General features: G+C 39.0%; 1 protein-coding gene across 2 annotated transcripts in view; it reads right to left on the minus strand.

The window, feature by feature from the left end:
- The window catches only part of PRKCZ (protein kinase C zeta), a 39,813-nt gene that overhangs the window by 12,004 nt on the left and 13,884 nt on the right, over window positions 1-13,925 (minus strand). Inside the window, exons 5-9 of one of the 2 annotated variants that reach the window (XM_062507796.1) lie at window positions 9,024-9,109; window positions 6,106-6,237; window positions 4,878-4,938; window positions 4,642-4,694; window positions 2,434-2,622 (exon numbers count right to left, since the gene is read on the minus strand). In XM_062507796.1, the coding sequence (XP_062363780.1) occupies window positions 2,434-2,622; window positions 4,642-4,694; window positions 4,878-4,938; window positions 6,106-6,237; window positions 9,024-9,109 (521 nt within the window). Of the gene's footprint in view, window positions 1-2,433; window positions 2,623-4,641; window positions 4,695-4,877; window positions 4,960-6,105; window positions 6,238-9,023; window positions 9,110-13,925 lie in introns of both variants that reach the window. The other variant, XM_062507795.1, reaches the window with a different exon arrangement.

Raw genomic sequence — 13,925 nt, forward strand, 5'->3', positions numbered from 1 at the left:
GAAATAGAGTAATTGAACAATCAGAACTCCTGCTGGATAACCACTGTGGGTATTCCCAGAAAAACACCTGTGAACATCACAGTGCTGCCTTACACACACTGGCATTGTTACTTTGTTCTTCAGAAAGGGAAAAACCCTTCAAAATCTGGAAGAAATTATAAAACATTCTAATTCAGTTATATATTCAGAAGGCATTTAAACATTCAAGGAAGGCCTGCACAAAAATCTAAGCCATTGTTAATAACGTACATCTGTAATATTTGAGAAACTGCTCACACTGCTGCATGGAAATAAATTCAGTTCTTACATAAATGATCCCAAAGCTGCTGAAGCAACTCATGCCAGTAACACAAGCAACGTAAATCTCCAGCTTTTAAAAGGTTCAAGTGAACTGAACTTCATCTCCTCATCTGAAATTCAAATTTAATTCAATGAAACTACCAAAACCTGCTTAGTTGGTCCAGCCAAAATCATTAAAAGCATCACAGATATCTTTAATCCTTCAACAGGGAGAAGTCCTGAATACCCAGTGCAAAACCACATCATAAAAACCTACCACAGTCTGCATGATTACTGGCACAGTGCTGCAAAATTCAGAGCTGTGATAACAAAGCATTTAAGCTTTACTTTGTATACCATACAAAATTTAAACATCACAGACAGCTGGGTTTAGCAGCAGATATTCACCCTTCATGCAACACACTGATCATGTGCCACCCTGCAAACACTCAGGACCTTGCCAATGTAACAGAACTGTAATTGTTCTAAAAATTCTCCATTTACCACAAATACTCCCAGCTTCCCAACCAATCTGGAGACAATAAATAGAGAGACTGAGAAATCAGCCCTTCCTGTCAGGGATGGATGCTGACACTGAAGTCTCAGGGGAAACCAAGAAATGTCACCATCAAATTAAATAAACCTGTTAGGTTTTGTGTGTGGACCCTCATGAAGATACATCACCTTGGAAGGGTGAAACTGAGTCTAGACCAAAATCCAGAGCCAAAAATCCAATTTTGAATAAAGCACTAAATACATCCCCTTCTTCTTGGTTTAACTAAATGAGCTTCTCTTTAAGAGTCTTTAAATTAACTCTTCATTAGTGCACTTGTGTACATGGCATTAGGATTATATCAGTGTTCCACTTAACAAAACTAACCTTAGCAGAACTGAACAGAAGCCCAGGTAGCTGATTTCCCTCCATCTCACCTCTCTTTACTACCAGCCATACCCTGGAAAGCACCAGCTAATTTAAACATGCTGATACTTGCTATGGAATTGATTTTCTTTCTTTGTGGAACACTTCTAAGGTGAAATTTCCATTACTTGCAATAGCCATGCACTCACAGAATTCAGTGAATTTCCTGTCAATTCCCAGAATTTCATTATACAGCCTATCCTAGAGAAAAGAAAAACCAATTAGTTCTATCTTCTATGTAATTATGAGAGCCACAATTCCAGAAAACTTTTCCTCATCTACCTCTGGTTCTCAAACAGCTGCACAACTCATTAAACTCGCCTTGGCTTTGGCTCCCACCTTCTTGGAAAAAAACATATGTTAAAAAGGAAACAGTAAATAAACCACACAACAGCCTCATCTTGGTTCATAAAAAGAAACATCAAATAAATGAGAAAGCCAAAGTATTTTAAGAGAACTAAGTCCAGCCTCTGGAATAATGACAGATGACAGCAAGGGCAACTGATTGAAACTGTTAGCACAAAGAGTACTTAAAATAGTGTTTGGGTGGTTTTCATCCCAACATCCTACTTTCAGAGAAGTGTATTACAGGAAAAAAAAAAAATGAAGAGTTTTTGGTTTTTTCCCTTTTTAATTTTCTTTTTTTCCCTAAACTTGTGCATTTGAGATCCTGTATTTAAAAAAAAAACCTCAAGGAATTTGAAAATAATGGACAAATGCAGCAGATTTCTGTGGCAGACAAAACCACTGGAATCTCAAATGGCAGTAGCATAATTTTGGAATTCATGGAGTAAGTATTTCAGAATACTGAGTCACTTGCACATAGGCTCTGCCAACATGAGTGTAAGAATAAAGTTTCAGCTCCTTTTCTGACACACAGACAATACTTTTGCTTTGGAAAATTCATTTGCTTTCTTTCAAAATTGAGTGCACAAACTCCACCCCATTTATCTCATCACTTACAGATTAGCACATCCAGGTTGGAATGCTTAATACATGATTTCTACCAAGACTATTAGTAACTGTTAGTTGTTATTAAAATAAGGGACATTTCTCCCAGATTTTATCCTGGTGCTTCATAGAGAGTTAAAGACAAATTAGTTCAAAAGTCAGAAAAACAACTCTGCCAGAAAAGTTATCTGAAACATGAGCTTCTTGCTCAGTTCAATGGTTTTTGTTAAAGCATAGTAAGTTTCTACAATATGTAAGAGAATGCAATTAATACAGACTTTTACCTCATCATCATGGACCAGTTCTTTTTTCACTACTTTCATAGCATAAATCTGATCATTCTTTTTTAACCGAACTAGAAGAACTTTGGCATAACTTCCACGGCCGATAACTCGGATTAAATCAAAGTCCTGGAGTCCAAGCCCCTGAGAAATCTTAATTCCATCCATTCCATCAATGACTGGTTTGAGATCCTGCATAAAAAGAAACAGATGCTAGAAACTGAAGACATTTCCATAGCAAGTAACTATTAAAGGAGAGAGATCTTCAAGCACTGGACAGAATTTGCTGACTTTGCTTGGCACTGGCACCCAGGGCTGGATGCTGATTGGAACACATTTGCTTAAAAATGTTTGGTTTCCATTGGCTTTGCTCTTACTGAAATTTACTGTTTTTTTCAAGGCAGTAGTTCATCCAACTAATCATTTTCATATTCCCTGCTGGAAAGCAGAAGGCCTTGAGAAATGAAGTTTATCCAAATTCCTGAGCCTCAAGCCATGTACATTGTATCCTTTGTACAAAGTAAAGAGCATTGTTCATATTCTGACAAATACAGCACAAATTAATAAAGGCTAGCTAAAAATAAGATGAATAAGGAAACACTAATTTGCTAATGAATATACCTGTCTTGGTTTCAGTTTAGGCAACAACTGTCTGTGTTCAGCTCACTATAATTCCAATGAAAATAAAGATTTCTAACAGGTTCCCAGGAATACACAGAAGCAGATCTCAATTTCTCAAGTCTGAGAATTTGCAGGAAATATTCCACTATGAAGAATGTTATTTTTAAATTCATTATTTAAAAAGGAGAAATTTTATCATCCTGGCTGTTTGCTGGAATTAGATGTGAAAACATGGGACTGAAGATGGAGCAGCTGAACTAGACAAATGCAGCAGGTACTTGGACTTTCAGGTTTTACCAATATACCCAAGGCTTTGACACACTTCTGTGGCCTATTTTTATCTGACCTCACTACTGTACTTGCAGACAGATCAGCATTCTGCAGAACTGTGGAAAGTGTTTATATAAAGAATCTTGATCTGGGATTGACTGCTATTAGAAGAGATTGCTCTAAGCTTAAAGATTCTAGACAAAGCTCCCAGAACACCAACTCCTTTCTGCAGGATACCTTAAATTATTTCAGTACAGCTCAAAGGTAAGGTGGGACAATCAGAGCAGCATAATTCAAGATGGTTGAGCAATCAGCATCTACGAAATTTCAACACAAACCTGAGCACTGGCCCCAGCCAAAGTGAGCAATTAAAATTCTCTGATGTGCTTTTAAATTCTACCCTTCCATTTCTGAATTTGAGATAAAAAACTATAGCTACATGACTGAAAATAAGGCTCTAGGAACAGGAGCCACTCAAGTGTGAAAGGAATGGTAGTGACAAGTATTGTAGTGGAAAGGAAATTGTTGCAAAGGAAAAAGGTGCAGTCTTGCTCTGAGGGGAACATCAGACCAACTGCCAGTGTTCTACAGAGTGCATCCTACTTATTTTAAACATGCCAGAAGCATTCTTAAAAGAAATGTCTTTAAGCCCTTTAGAACTGAAGCATATTCAGATTTTTCAGACTGCTCTAAAGGAACATTGTTGATATGCAGAGATTGAGCCAGATCTCCTACAGAAGACAAGAAAAAAGAGTTTAAGTGTATGTTATTCTGCTTGTGTTTCCACAGGACCTGTCTATAAATGTTTAGGTATTATTTATACGACCCCTCTCAGACAGCTGGGTAGTTAATGGATTACCAGACTGAACCAAGTTCCACAGCAATGGCCTGAGGGTGAGAAAGGGTGAGCATCCATTAGGGACATTAGACAAGGCCATGGCAGAGCCACCATTTGTTGAAAGGACCATAAAAGTCAAACCCTCTGCTAAATCACTGTTATTCCAACAAATGGAAGTGAGAAAACAAAAATGTTGAAAGGTATCTTGGATCATGAGTGGAATGACAACAGCTGAACACAGAAGAAATCTGAAAAAAATCCAATAAAAATGCTTTAAAAAAAATAATGAACTTTTAGGGGAAAAAAAAACAAAACAGACTTTTGAAAAGGGCAGCAGAAAGCCCAGAACAAGTAATCAGCTATTTTATAAAAAGTTGAATGATTTGGTTGGACTCTATGATCTCAAAGGTCTTTTCTAACCTAGTTAATTCTGTGATTTGGAGTACATAAATACAAATTGCAAAAATATTTTAAGAACGTACCTCAGAGTCATCTTTAATGGTGTCATGTTTCCGGTTTGAAGGAATGTAGGGAACTGGAAAACAAATCAATGTAATGGGGTTATAAAGACCTTCATTGAAATAGCTTTAAAAATCAATAAACACAAAGATATTTAGTAGCTTATGGCCACTTTGCTTTAAATGTTACTGGACATATTTTTCCACTTTTGTAAACAGGAAGAGGAAAAAGAGGGATTCTAAAGTAACAAAGTACTCACTTCCATCAGCGTCTTCTGAAGGGAGATCAGCCTCATCGTTTTTGTCACCTAAGCGAGGTTCCTGGGAAGGCATGACCGAATCCTGCCAAACACACAGGTCACACACAGAGCAACCACACTGGGCATGCAGCCTGGCAGTGCCCTGCCTCAAACTCCAGCTCCCTGAGACCCCCACATCTCCCACTGTGAAAACTGGATTTTGGAGACTGTGTGTCCAAATGTTACCATCTTGTAATGCATGATAAAACCAGACTACCAAGATCTAAATGCTACATTAGCCTTTCTCTGCAGCTATGACAGATGCTTGGCTGTCTTCTAAAAGAGTGGGGGATTTTGCAGCCAAATTCGAACTTTTATTCTACTTAAAGACCTCTGAGTGTTTCACATGGAACTACAACCAAGTAAACACTTCAGCATGATGTTACACACTCCATTTAGAGCACTGACAAATTCCTTTACTGCTTAATAAAAACATGAATTGCTGCTCATTATGCATCAATTTGTGAAGATCACAATAACAGATATTTTATACTGCATTTGGACTCTGGGCTCATCCCCAAGACAAGTAGGACTATTCCAGGAAGTACAGCAGCATGCAGAAATTAACTGGCAAAGAATTGGTAATGTCAAGGCAAGTCACATACAATACCAGCAAAGAAAAATACTGGTTTAAGTTTTGAGTCACAAAAAACCATGAAACAACCACCAGTGAAATACTGGGGATGAATAGAGGAATAGGCTAAAATTCAGATACACAGATGTTTATATGTCTTGATGATTAAAGCCTAGGAAAGACACCAGCATTGGCACTGGAATAAGGGTGATGGAGAGGGAAAAAAAACAGTACTGGAGAAACTGAGATGGCAGGAACAGGAAAGCAATAAGCATTTCTGAAAAGAGCAGTACAGAAATTCTATCAGTGTCTTAGTTCTTAAAACATTCCCAGAGGCTAAAAGGAATAACTTCTGAGATTGTCAGCGTCCAATGGAGAAGTCAAATTCAAGCTTGAGCACACTGAAGTCGTGTCACAAGCTTTCTTTTTCCCTTTCTCTCTGCTCACAATCCAAAGGCTTGTCCTCCACAGAAACTGAAACTCAGACACTCCCAAGAGTTACAAATCCATAGCCATGCCCACATTTCATTACTCAGGACACATCTACCTGATGTGGTAGGGGTAGATGAGGGGCCAGGGTGGCACCCCTCAGCCCTGGCCACAGCACACACTCACCATATGCCTTTTGCAGGTCAGTGGGACAAGGATGTGACAACGTTTATGGACCAACAGCTTGCAGTTGATACACTTGTAGCCTTGCCTTGAGATTCCCCATATCCTTTCACTGCACTGGCCACAGTACGCTCTCTGCAAGCCACAAGGCACATGATCAATTCCAGGATCAATCCCTGCTGGAAGTAGCAGCTCTCTAGCAGCAAAAGCCCATCCCAGCCACCTAACAGATGTTCAGTAATAATTTTAGAATACCCAGAATTACAATAATAGCTGAAGGTTACACTTCACACCCAGAATTCAGCTAAATGCAGCTCTTTTTAAATGAATGTTAGGAAAACAAATACCTCAAGCATATGGAATACATTACAGTGTGACATTAGCAAATAATTTTTAGAGAATAAGTCTATTTAGAATCTCAGGTTTTGACAGAGGTCACCCAAACAAAACTGCCAAAAGTCTGTACTACACAATTATGTATAAAAAGCACCCAAAGTGACTATGTTGGAGAACATTAGCACAATATGTTAAGCAGACAACGTATAAAAAGTGCTCCACATCTGCACCTATACATTTTAACAATGGTAGAAACTTTGCATAATTAAACCCCATTAATCATGTCTGATATCAAGCTTCTGTGTTGCACTAAGCATCAAAAAAATCTATGGTGTTTTTACATACATAACAAAAGAACATGTAAGTGAATTAAATCAAAATGAGGGTAAATGAAGAAGCCAGACATCCTGCTGCTGACTTTAACAGCAGAGGTTTTAAAATCATTGTTCCAGTTTATGTTGCTATGGTCACTTTATCCACTCTACCCAAAGTGCCAAACAACAATCTGAGATCCTTCCACACCAAAAAAGTCACCCAGGCCCAGTGATCCCTCCTCACAATGCCAACATAAAACTCACTGGTTATCCCCTGGCTGCCAATGCTCTCCAGTAATTCCTGTAGCAGGCTGAGGCATTGCCCATCACCCTGCAGCTGCACAGGAGCCCTGCTGCTGCCACCCCAGCTCAGACAGACGTCCCAAAGCTCTGTGCCACAGCCACAGTGCCAGTCTGTTCCTCCCTGGCACTGCCCCTTCCACTGCGGTCACGCAGATGCTCGCAGCAGTGAGTCACACAAACTCCTGCCCAAAAATCAGCTCCTGAAAATCCCTGCTAGTAGTGCTAGAATAGTTAAAACTAATGATCAAAGAATGGAGCATTTCTTCAAACAAGTTTTTATATTGCTCTTGTTGTATTTTGGTAGCTGTGGAAAACAAGACTTAATTCCATCCCCCACCATCTGTGCAGCCAGTCCTCCTCGATCAGGAGAAACCCAAACTGCACTGCCCAAAGGAAAGAAAAACAACCCAAAAACTGCCTGATGAGAGGAAGCCTGGGACATCTATTGCCACCTCTTCCAAAATTCCTGGCCCACCAGACTTCCTTCAGTATCCTTTTATAGATTTTGCAGCAGTAGTATTAAGACTAAATAAAATTTGTCAGGCCCTGGAAGTAGGGGCAGGTCCCAAATTCCATCAGAAATTCAGGTAACCCTTTCATACCACCCCAAAATACATGCAGTCAAAGCCATATCAGACCTTTATGTTATGTTCAACAAGATTAAAGTTTAAATTTTTGCATGTGTTCATTTACCTTTATGATCTGAAAAAGTTGCAAAAGGTTACCCTGAAACAGGAATGAATTCTTAAGGCAATACTCCAGTGTTAAAATTCCCACCAACACTAAAATTTCGTATTGAATTCAGTAATACAGACATGACCATAATTTCTCATTAATTTATCCATTTTAACATGACATTTTACAGTTTATGTCAACCTCCTTACTATCTTCACCTGGATGTGATTTGTGTTCTGGCTTTGTATGATGTCATTTGTATTCAGGTATAAAAGCAGTCTTGTTTTGGATTGTGACATCCTAATGCAGGTGTCCTAATGAGGTATCAAAATCTGTGTATATTCACTATTTACCTCATTGCAATTAAAATATTAGCTATAACATTATTGATTGTTAATGTGGCAGTATGCATCATAGTGTTTCAAAGGAAATACGTTGTTACTATGTAGCAAATAAACATAAAAAGTAAAATTTTCAAAATTGAATTCCTGTAGCATATATACAAATTCACGTGATAATTCAGATGTGATATCTTGAATATATTTAGTGATATAATGCTGAGTTTTAAGGGGTTTTTCCTTCTTTCAGTGGATTTTTGGGGTGGGAAATTTTAGAAAAAACTTTTATTTCAATTCCTAGGAAAAAATGTCCCTGCTGAAGGAAACTCTTCTGAGTGCACTCGGTTTTGTGTGGAATTCCCCCAAGTACAGTTGTATATATGCTGCAATACTCAGGAATAATGGGATAAGTGAAGGAGGTGTCTCAGCCTTAAAGCCACATTCACTTGCTTAGGGGGATTAAATCAGGCTCTCAAAATGCAGCTGTATTTTAGCTCAATAAAAAAATCTTTTTAAATTTTTAAAAATTCTTAGACTGCATAGTACTCCAGATTCTAAACAGTTAAAGGTCACGGCAGCAGCTGTAACTTTTACAAATGGCAAAGTGTTCTGAAGATAAAAGATTTTGCTAACAAGCAACCAAAATCACAGGAGGAATGGAGAGGGGAGAAACTGCTCCAAGGATGTATCAGCTTAAACAGTCACAAATTAAGCATTTTAGAGACTTTAAAAATAAATAATTTCCACCAATCCTGTATTAACTCAAATTCAAACGCTGCCAAGTTTTTCCTGCTCGTTATGACTCCAATAACACCGCAGAGACGAAATGTCACATCAACAAGCATCCTGCTTTTTCCTTTCTTTCCAACACTCCAACACAGAAAAAGCACAGACTGAGGCGAACAATGAGCACAGAACATGAGCAAACCCCAACGTTTCATGCAACAGTACTCACTCTGTTAAAACGTTTGGCTTGAAACAAATGCCCATTCACTCGGTACAGCTTCCTCCATCTTCGGGCTCCCCGGCGGTAGATGGATTCTAGGGAAGAAACCAGAAAGGTGTAAAGCAGCAGCATGGCAGCCCAGCAGCTCCACGCACAGCAGGGTAAGCAAGTTGTGACTCAGAACAATCTTGCTTTCCTAAATATCAACGCACAGCTACAATCCCTGGGGATTTGGATTTATTTTTTTTTTAAGGCGGCCGTGAGTGACGGCTGGGGCAGGATGTGCTTTCAGCGCTGCCTCTCCCTTCCCTGCAGCCCTGTCTCTTTTTCCTTCACATGATCATAATCCCGTTACAGTTCCGTGCCTGCTCTGCCTCAGGTGAGAGGGGCAGAGCTGTTAAAGGAACAGCTCCTCGGGGAAATGGCGCTGCTGCTGTCGCCCTGCCACCTCCACGGACACGCACAAAGGATGGCCGGGACCGATAGCGTGAGACGTGCTCGGTACTGATAACACCTCACACGTGCAACGTTCAACATGTTACACGTCTGCGGAGTTACATTATTTCACTTCCTTTTTACCTTTATAGTAAACACCACCCAAAATAGTTCTTTTGTCCGGGCAGGTCTAGTGCAGGTCCATGATTAATTTTAATATATCCTAAACATAAGAAGAAATCATTTGATCTGTTTAAGCCAAACCCAGCATCTACTCTGAGTTACTTTCATTGTCGCTGTTTACATGCAGATGAGCAGTTTCTGTGTGAATGGCTAATTAGAGAATTGATATTTAATATCAAGCATTGTGCCACAGGGGTCCCTTTTAGAGCTGCTCACAGCTGTAAGGGTGACACAGCCAAGCCCTGCACACCACCAGGGTCAGCAGCTTCCCAGAGCTGGTACAGGTGGGTACTGTGGGGTACAGGGAGGTTTAACACTGACTGACTTCATAATTGATATTTTGACAGAATGAAGCAGACCGTACATTATAATCCTCAGGAATTAATAAAAAAGCATCTTACATTTTCATCTTTAATGTTACTTTCAAATTTCAAACATTCACACTTCAAAGACGAAGACTTTAATAGAAAAACAGAGAGACATTGTCTGTGTCAAATGATAACACAAGTAGTAAAAAGTTTCTTTGTCAAGAAATTATTTTAACATTATACTGAGCAAGCCAAAACTCACAGGCTACTGACGCGCAATGTGTGAACACTGGCTGCAATACTGGGTCTGATTTTAGATTCTCTATTTTTACCCTTCCAAAGAAAGCACTGAAGTTTCTGTGATTCCACATATCTACAGTGCCAAATCTCCAAACATTCATACCTACTTCTATTTGCATGTGCAAATGTTTACCGTGCAAGCATTTGAAACAGATAGTGCACTATTAAATTAATTGTTAATAATTTGGGAAAAGAAAACCAACCAGCTTCTCAAAGCAGCTAAAAGACTGCACACCAAAAGCGGCAAAGATACAGAGATGTAGACTGGATAAGGCCATTTGACTCAAACAACTCTTCAAAAACTGCCAAATGTCAATTCAGAGCAAACTTTTCCCAAGTGCAAAGAAAATTAAAATGAGAACCTGGCAAAATGACTGCAAAGTCTTTAAAATGTGCTCAAACACAAACACCAATGGAAAACCCTTCCACCATTTCTAGGGTGACTTTTCACCAAGAGGAAAGAATCTCCACAAGGAATTTTTTCCAAAATAGTTAATTAATTCATTAGACAAAGCACCATATGGAGTCAACGCAATACATCTGTGAGCTGAACATTAGCTTATCACTGACATGAAGAATATTAAGTGAATGATAAGTCAATGAGCAGCTTGCACTGATGAAGTCTGTAAATAGAGGAGCAAGTCACCTCCCTAATTAATGATATAAATATTAAATCAAAGGCAGGGTTTTATGTGATGTACTTGTGAGGCAACAGTCTAACAAAAACTAAGCTTAATATAGACTAGCTTTAAAAAGCAGGAACCCCTATGATTGACCCCCAGGACTGCTGTAGTTCAGTGCAGAGGCAAATCAATCCCTATTCCCTGGCTCCAAAAGGGGCCAAGGTAAAAAATGAGAAAACAGCAACTCCTGCAAGACACACCTTTATAGCACACGTTCTATTATTACTCCACATTAGGATTAAATTTCTCTGAGAGAATAAAACACACTTGTTCACTGAGGATCTAAAACTGGGACAAGTGATTGATGCACCACACAGTTGTACTCCCAGAGACCTCAACCCCTGGAAAACTGAGCAGGCAGGAACCTTATGAAAGGGGACATCCTCCCAGAAACTCCCCCAAGGATAATGCCAGGCTATAAAAAGCAGTTTGGGTTTTCAAGATCATTGTTATTTTGAAGCATTATCACCTACAAGTCCCAACTGGAGCTCTACCAGCTCAAAGAAACCACCTTGAACCATAATCAGACTCATAAAATGGCAGCAATTGCATACTTTAAGTTAAGAAACAATTTATTGTCAGTGTTGTGTGAACAAAGCTCTCATCTGACTTTGCATCTCATCCCTTCACATGGCAAAATGAACCCAAACAACATTTTCAGGGACATGTTTCTAGAACACTTCAGAATGAAACAAGAAATTGATTCCATGATTCTTGGTAACCAAGAACTAAACTAAGTTTTTACAGGATTAATCCCAGCTACCTAGAAGGAGGAATGCCACCACACAAGTCTGATTATTTAATTACTGAGCTTAATGAAAAGGGCTATTTTTAAATTTATTTCGCAGTACACATCAGTTAACTCATTAAGGAGTTCGAGTTGGCTGCTTGCAGGCTGAAGGAGATGATATACCCCTAATTAAGTGAAGTAATCTTTTCTTGATGATTAATATTGAACACAAGACATTACCTAACCAAAAAAAAAGTTATTTTGAACCCTTATTTTGTATTTGAAAAGGTTTAGAGAAAAAAAATCAAATACATTTTAAGCTCTTAGAAGGGATAATTTTTAATTGGGGAACACAAATACCTATTTTGAATACAATGAAGGTAACAGAACTTTATCCACTTCCAAGATTGGAAAATTGAAAGAAAAAAAATGCAGGCTTTTTCAAATAAGAGTACAAGGGAAATAAAAACACTCAAAATAAAATTAAACAGCTGCCTCTATCTAAAAAGCAGCAGGGAACAACTGGCTGTTGCTGCTGTGCAATTCTTCCCTCTGTTGTCAAACTGTGCAACTACATCACTAACAGTGATGCACAGGATACCCTGAATATAGAATTAATATTGAATTTCCAATGACATTTTCTAGGACTGGGTTCAGGCTTCTTTCCTCATCTTTTAAAAAATATTGTAGAAAAACGTTCTAAGGAAAAACATGAACACACAAAATTTAACTGTTTATATAAATGGACAAGCAATGTCTACTGTTCAGTGTTAATTTCAAATGAATTTCTCTACAGAAGATACTCCCCAATTCCATAAGGAGGCCTGCAGAGCTTCACAGAAAGGATGAGAATTTTGCCTTGAAAAAAGTAACTTGGAAAAGTGGGGAAAAATAGAAGGATGTACTATTACTTTCCAAATGACAACACAGTTGATTTGCACCAATGAAGGGCAGTAAGATGGCCATAGAAATTATTCCCTCTTCATCTGGATTTCCAAATGCAATTCTGAAGTTGGCTTTTATGTGATGCAGCTCTAATGAATTCTGCTCCTATCCTGAGCACAGAGGTAATTTGCTATTGCTGCAAATCACTTCTCAGAGATTAATACAACTTGTTTACAGGCCAATTACCCGGCCTGCCAGCTGGACACTACCAGAACGCCCAGTTTTTGTTTTGTTCTTTTAATGTTGTGCTGAGCACACAAGTGAGCATTCTTTCAAAACCAACTCATGAATTACAAGGGGGAAATTGATACTGGCATTTCAGATAGATTGGACTTGATAAATTACATATAAAGGTAGAACACATTTTTTGGGACGCTAAATTCTAAAGTACACTGTGACAGTACATTGCTCAACATCTGTTATTTAATTTCCTACAAATAGCTACATTGAAACTATTAACATGCCTCAGAAAGCAATTGTAAGGCATACATTGAATGTTAACTGGCTCTTTTTTTTATTATGAATAAGCTGCTATGTACAATTGAAGTTGGAAAATGAAAAGAGCATCCTTAACAATATGGAGGTATTAAGTGCTTTGACCTCTTGCAGTTATTGCAAAATATTAAATGGCCAGAAGATAGCTTTTTAAAATTTGATTTAAGGCCGATTAGCACTTTGGAAACCATCTCCCCATCCTTTTCTTTTCCAACAGACACTAAAATTAACTACAAAGTCAGATCAACCTCTGTGAAGAAAAAGCACAGTTAAGACAGCAACAATGACCAAGGAAGTGTAGGATCAGTGGAGAACCAACAGGGAAACAAATGTCCCACAGAGTAGCAGCATTTACCCAGGATTTATTGCAGCTCAGCTGGGTGAACATCCTTCCCCCTGCTTTAGAAGGGGCAGCTGAGTCCCACCTGCACTGCACACATCCCCAGTGCTCCCTCGTGCCTGAGCTCCTGGATGCTCACCTTCAAATCCTGCTGCTAAAATGGCTCTGTGGCCCGGCAAGGTGAGGAAGTCACACCTCCAAAGACAATGCCACAAATACAACAGCACTAACAGCTCATTTGGAGCGAGTCTCTGACTCACAAGTCTGATTTTATGTGCAAATTATCTGATGTACTTAATAACAAAATATACCAAGAGTTACTCAAGAAATTGTCACTAAGTCCAGTCAGCGGCTGCTGCCCCAGCAGTGACCATGTGCTGGTTCTGAGCATCTCTGGGCACATCAGAGATCAGACACTGTGATCAGAGATCACCACCTGCTCACGCCCTTCCCTCCTCAGCCTCTTGTGCTGACGCTCCTGCTGTTCACAAG

Source organism: Cinclus cinclus, chromosome 23, assembly GCF_963662255.1.
Source record: "Cinclus cinclus chromosome 23, bCinCin1.1, whole genome shotgun sequence".
Lineage (NCBI taxonomy): Eukaryota > Metazoa > Chordata > Aves > Passeriformes > Cinclidae > Cinclus > Cinclus cinclus.